This window comes from Papaver somniferum, chromosome 3 (assembly GCF_003573695.1).
Source record: "Papaver somniferum cultivar HN1 chromosome 3, ASM357369v1, whole genome shotgun sequence".
NCBI classification, from domain to species: domain Eukaryota; kingdom Viridiplantae; phylum Streptophyta; class Magnoliopsida; order Ranunculales; family Papaveraceae; genus Papaver; species Papaver somniferum.
The window spans coordinates 187,359,371-187,365,895 of record NC_039360.1 but is presented as its reverse complement, the minus strand read 5'-3'; the positions used below and the strand labels follow the sequence as shown (position 1 = coordinate 187,365,895).

The 6,525-nt window shown below is 36.0% G+C and overlaps 1 protein-coding gene and 1 long non-coding RNA gene across 7 annotated transcripts; both read left to right on the top strand.

The window, feature by feature from the left end:
* Positions 1 to 235: 235 nt before the first annotated feature.
* On the top strand, positions 236 to 1,041 carry LOC113360433. The gene is made up of 2 exons (XM_026603942.1): positions 236 to 581; positions 662 to 1,041. Exons 1-2 carry the CDS (start codon positions 236 to 238, stop codon positions 1,039 to 1,041), a joined length of 726 nt encoding a protein of 241 aa, XP_026459727.1.
* Positions 1,042 to 1,303: 262 nt separating this feature from the next.
* On the top strand, positions 1,304 to 5,967 carry LOC113358285. 6 transcript variants are annotated; one of them, XR_003364414.1, is made up of 6 exons: positions 1,304 to 1,714; positions 2,389 to 3,084; positions 3,468 to 3,721; positions 3,917 to 3,990; positions 4,112 to 4,268; positions 5,080 to 5,967. It is a non-coding gene; the product is annotated as an uncharacterized LOC113358285 (long non-coding RNA). The 6 variants fall into 6 exon arrangements; XR_003364417.1 differs by lacking the exon at positions 2,389 to 3,084 and having other exon boundaries at positions 1,326 to 1,714; positions 5,080 to 5,363; positions 5,509 to 5,967; XR_003364413.1 differs by lacking the exon at positions 2,389 to 3,084 and having other exon boundaries at positions 1,368 to 1,714; positions 5,080 to 5,293; positions 5,509 to 5,967.
* Positions 5,968 to 6,525: the final 558 nt, after the last annotated feature.

Below are 6,525 nucleotides of genomic sequence, written 5' to 3'. Positions count from 1 at the left end.
TATGTTCTTATTGTTAATTAATTTATAAACTGAAGGTAGCCAACAGATCAAAGCGTTTCTCCATTGACTTCTAGATACATACAGATTTTGATGCTCTCGAAATGCATAAGCATGATACTGTCCTCATTTACATCAGATAGTTTAGCATCGACATAATTGTTTACATTTGTTTTGCTTGTTTTTATCTCACACTCTGTATGCCAATGGGGCATGCACGATATATGGATTTTTTGCGATGAGTGACAACAACACTCAAAGTGTAGCAATTAAGCAGGAGGCTAGCGCTGTCTGGGATGCCGAGAGCATTAACATATTTTGTGATGAGTGTATTCGAGAGGTCGAACCAGGGCATCGTCATGGTACTCATTTTTCAAAAATAGGATGGGAGAATGTGGTTAACAAATTTAACAACGCATCCGGAAAAACTTACACCAGGGTTCAGCTGAAGAATAAATGGGATAGTCTTAAAGTTGATTGGAATTTATGGAGACGATTGATTGGGAAGGAAACTGGCCTTGGATGGGATTATGGAAAAAAGACTGTTGCTGCAGATAAAGAATGGTGGGAGAAAAAAAATAAAGGTTAGTCAGTTGATTGATATCTAGTTACTTTGATCTTTTCATGAAGTTCTAATTAATAAGAAAAAAATTTGTTTGAACAGTAGTTGTTTCCGGCTGCCAAGAAGTTTATGAAAAAGGCATTGAGCCTACTATGCTTGAAAAGTTCAATAGGATGTTCTTAAAAGTGACTGCTAGTGGTGGAGCTGAATATGGAGGTCCATTAGTAGGTAATATTTCATATCAAGGTCGAGCCGATGAAGCAACTGATCATGTTGAAGAGGTTGGAAGTAGTGATGATGAGTCAGAGGAAGATAATTCTGTCCCAAATTCTGTAGACAGGGAAACCAAAACAAACAAGAGAAAGATTGATGACCTATCTGGTTCACAAGAAAGGAAGGATAAGAAAGGTAAACAAGTGGGCTGGGTAAAGTGGGAGGAGCTGCGAAGCTCTCACTCCAATTTGACCATTTACTGGATGTAGTTAGTAGTAGAAATTCTGCAGTGGCAGAATCACAAGGCAACATTATCCCTAAAGCTATGAGCATTCTTGAAACTTTACCAACAGTGATGCGTGGATCTGCCTTGTGGTTTTATGCATGTGATTTGTTCAAGATTCGGGAGAACAGAGATATCTTTTGTTCTATCAAAGACTCAGCTTCCCAGGAACAATGGCTTGAGTATGAAGTCGCTATCAATGCTTATATGACACGAAGGTTTGTTGTGTCACGGGACGGCCAGGATACATTGAGTTTTCCAACTACTGGCTGTGATCTGCCTTCCCCTTCCAGCGTAGTTTTCTAGATTTGATCCAACGTTCATTCACTTTCGTATGTCACGTAGGCGTCATAAATACAACACTTTTGCACGCGCGTCTTTAATTCCTGTTTCTCTCCCCACTCTTCCGATCTGTAACAGGTGAAGAACCCTAATCGACCTCTTCAATTTCAATATTACTCTGCAACAGAACACAATTTTAGGGGAAAAAAATCATACCCGCCTTCTCATATTCATCTTACCGTTTTCTGTTTTTAATTTCTCATCTTAATTTTTGCAATTAAACCCTTCAAAAATATAATCGGCAGCTTTCAATTGATTTTTTCCTACAAATTGTCTGATCCAGTTCGGATAGAGCATCAATTCGATCCCTTCCACACGTAAGTTCTTTCTCTCTGCATATTGAGTCTTTTCCCCAAAATAATTTTAGAATTTCTTCCTTGGATCAGTGGATTTTTCGATTTTTAGAATTTCTGCTTTGCATGATTTGATTTTTGCTGCTAAGTTGTAAACCTAATGTTGATGTAGGAGTGTAAGACTGTAAGTTTTATTATTCAACCCTGTTGTTTTTTTATTGCTTAATCTGATAGTGTTTGCTCATAGCTAATGTCCAGTAATCCTTAATTTTTTGCTGGCTTAATCTGTATAGCGTATTTGTATGCCAGTGGCTTCTAGAGTTTTATAGTTCTAATACTCTTCTTTATATATAGACATCTGGGGTAGAGATGAATCAAGAAAATATTTTTTAACCTGTACCCAATTCTTTTTTTTCTTTTTTCTTGCAATTGTTAGTGATTGTGGGAATTCTGTTTCATAGCTACTCAGTATTGTTCTTCTTATTCACCTGTTGGTGTGAAGAAACAAGTATTAGAATTAGTTCTTTCGGATTACTATTAGAGTTAGATCTTCCTGATTATATATGGTTATAATTATCTTTCTCTTTTATATGGATGCTGTGGTACTGCTTATTATCTGAATTGTAAAGCTAAGTTTGATGAAGTTTTCCCTAATGTGAATGGTATGGATAAGTTTTATACCTTTTCTGGATTCTTAGGGTTTTTCGAGGAGAGTAAATTTTTCATGAGCAAGAATTCAAGGAGTCTGTTGAACTGTCTTCCAAAGAGGCTCTTAAAGAGAACTGTCTTCCAAAGAGGCTCTTAAAGAGGATGACCGAGAAGATGACCGTGAAAGGAGAAGACAATTTCTTAGATGGGTTATTGGAAGAAAAGAATAGAGTGTCTGTGAACCAAGGAGAAGACAATTTCTTAGAGAAATGGGAGACTGGGGATGAAGATGAACTAGAACGTAATTATGAAGGGTTGGGCAACATTAGCATGAGTGTCAAACGGGGTGAGTATTTGCAAAGCCTAACAAAAAGAGACTCACATTTGCAGCTTCTGAATGTTCAGCGGTTAGAAACATCTGCTGTGATGGGAGTTGCATTGCAAGAGTTATTAAGCGCCATCGACAATAAATTAGATTTACAAGGAGTGGTTGAAAAGAGAATGATGATTGCTTCAATCGTAAATGGATACCTCCTCGGGAAGCTAATAATAGCAATCCAATTATTTAAAATCTAATTGGATTTTGTGTTGGATTCATGAGAAAATGGGGAAGTCAATTTCCGGCAATTGAATTTATACATCGCTAGAGTTAAAAGGCTGTAATGATTCAAGTATACCTGTCATCATAAATCAAAAATCCCTTAGGCTCCACAGTATTTGGTAGATCGATCACTTTGAGTGCTCAGGTACAACCAAGCAACATCTATATACGGTATTGGAAATTTATAACCACCAACTAGAATGACTTTGATATTGTGAAATGAAAGCAAGTCAGATAGGTTTAAAAGGAGCGATTTTCACTCATTTCGGAGTTAGCGACTGCATAGATTAAGAGTCACCTCATTTATCTATTTATATGCATTAAATTTGGAAGGTGTTTCTGAAAACGCTGTTTCCCTCTTGATTAGGTATTGCCGTAATAACTCTTTCTGAGTGTCAGAGAGGTTTCATTTCTGGATTTTGGATTTATCACCAGTACATTGTTTCTAGCTCTGTGTCCTTTTTATGGACTTTTCTAGGCAGAAGGGTTTATGCATCTTTGGATTTAACAGGTAAACATTTGTTGCAGGTTATATATGGCACGAAGCGCGGTGAGCTGCTAGGAATGTTACCTAGGCCTGCCATATATGTGAATTGTGCGAGCAGAATTTGAGGAACCTGCAGATGTTGGAATTTGCAAGTGATGACAGTAGCATTCCAGTAAGACGTTCAATCACCTGAAGCGCAAAGAAAAGCGTGAAATTAGGGTCGTTGTAGCCCGTAGCAATGGACGAAACCTATGTTCGGTAGCAAATAGAACGAAATGTCATAATCCCAGCTCAGGTAATTTGATGTTCCACTCCATCTCCGTTGATAATATGTAAATAACATTGTTTGCTGATATAACCATTTATTTTATGAGAAATGATTTTTTTTTTCTTAGTCGCATAAGCATCATCATTACTAATTTTGAAGAGTAAACGTGTAGTTTATCCCCTATATGAAAAGGTTGAAAATTAAAACCAATGTTCTCAACAGATATATGGGTGCGTAAATTAAGGTTAAAGTTCTGTTCGTTAAGTTGAAACCAATGTCCTCCAACGAACGTACGAGTACGTATACAAATTAAGGTTAAAGTTCTGTACGTTTTGGACTACAAGATATTGTATCCCTTTTTATTGTGTGCTGTTTTTTATTCGGTTTGCTTTGATATTTTTGTATGGATATCCGCAGATTCGCTGTTGGTTTTTAAAAGCATGTGACAATTATGGATCTAGGACAACTAAAACCAGATGAGAAGAATCCCCTCTACTTTTTATTTTTTCAATACTGGAGAACATTTGATCATAAACGCTACAAACTAATGGATAGAGAGAATCTCATGATAATGGTACGTTTTTTTTTTTTTTTTTTTTGCTTTTTTCTTAAAGGTCTATCATTTGAAAGACAGTGTATAAAGGTTTAGAACACAACTAAGTAAGTCCGTGGCTCATATTATGGACCAATGTTGGTTCACTAAATAGAATAGCAAGTTGAATTGTCCATTCCATTTGTGTTTCATTAAGAAAAGAATTGATTGTTGTGTTGGATTTATGAGAATGGGAAAGTCAAATTTCTGCAACTGAATTTATACATTTACCTGTCCCAACTAGCCTCACCGTCACCCGTCGTAACACTAATACTCCGCCTGCACATTCAGCATCGGGCAAGGGTATTTTTGCCTCTGTGAAAGTTGAATTGGGATCTGAACTGCTCGCAAAGAAAGCCCGACTTGACGAAACTATTTCAAATGGATGATAGTGAAGCTAATTAATGATTTCATTCTCAGTGTGCTCTTTACATTAGATTGAATAAAGCATTCCATATATTTAGTCAGTATTGTTCTATGTTTTATCTTTTTCTTTAGTTTGCACACTCTGATTACCAATGTTTGTTAGAGTTTCATTTGTTGTTTTTAGATACAGTCGTCTATGTTCTTTGAAGCGGTGTCTAATGTTATCAATCATCGAAAATTTACCTCATTTGTCATTTTAATTGAATTGTGTTTTGACTTTGGTTTTGGTAATTGAATCCTGACCATGTACAGTAGTGACTCTGATTTCTGTTGATCTTACGGTATGCTTTATTCACATAAGTATTCAGTTTTTTCTATACATTTTACTGTATGTTTTGTTAAATTTTCAGTCATTATTCAACTTCAGGTACAGTTCAGGATCAGGTCAGAATCTGGCAAGACCAACAAGCTTTCCTAAACAAGCTTTCAATTGGATTCAAACTCCCCGCTGAATGAGATAAGTCATAGCTTTGAGTGAAATACAGATGGTGTGAAGATGCATAGTAGTTTCGTCCAGATAGATGGTTGGACCAGGATCGATATTTCAGATGGGGAAAAATCTTTCAAGTTCAGCATTTCAGGTGCGTAACATGAAGCCATCAACAAACCATATCTAATTCTTTTTTGGGAGAAACCTCATATCAGGTAAAGGTAAGTCCAGGTCAGTTGCCAATGTGCTCGCCAAGGTATTTTTGAGAAAGTGCCAATGGTTTGTTTTAGGATTGCTGTTCGATATAAGTGGCTCAATTTATTAAACATACACGTCTTTTTACAAAAATTAGTATGAATATTGCAGGCAGGACCTTGATATGTTACTAAAGTAGGCTTGATATAAACAATTTCACTTTTGCTGCGTATCAAAGAGATGGCTAACAGATAAACCACTAGGAATACTGCATAAGATAACAGCTCTGTTTTCAACACAACTGAAGTATAAATGTATAATAGTTGGAGACTGTTTGGGGGCCAATCATTAGCTACGCCATTCTTTGGGAAATTTGGAGTGAGCGCAATGCTAGGGCCTTTGGTGGTCGCGCTAAGGAAGAGAATGAAGTGATTTTTCTTATAAAACAAACTGTAATTCTCTGGAGAGAGGAGGATACATTTAATTTTTTAGATGTAAACCAAATTCGTTAGTGGTATTGTAAATTGTATCTTCACTAGAAATAACCCGTGCCAGCATGAGACGAAATAATTTTTGGTCAGAATGATTTAATAAATACTACAAACTATGATAAGATTTATTTTGACCCATGATAACTTGTAGCTATGAAAATCTTAGATTTTTGTCATCCAAATAATTATAAATTCAGTTACACTTGCAATTGATTAAAATAATAATTTCTGATAAAAATGCTAGGTAAATTATTTTATGTTGCCTCGAAATAATAATTTTTTAGTCGATCTCCAAAGATTGGCGGTCTTTGATACTGATTTCTGTTGTATTTAGATATTTATGTTGAATCAGTATCGGATGAGATATACATGTAATTACATTCTCTCAGAAATTCTTCCTCGATCGTTGGCACTATCGTCAATGTGTTCGTTATCCATATGTTTTGGTGATTTTGTTCATGTATTATCCCAGGTCATCTCCATTGCATGGTTTCGGCGAAGCCAAAAATTCATTCTCTCATTCGGATCATCAATATTTTCGTATACAGATGATGCATGAAGTATGGTTTTCCTTCATTTTCCTCCTCAAAGGAACAACGATATTCTCTCGCCGATATCATTGTATCCATTCCTCACGATATTTTTCAGCAGTCCTGATAAGTTTCATTATCTTTTTGTCAGTTTTAGAATTAGACGT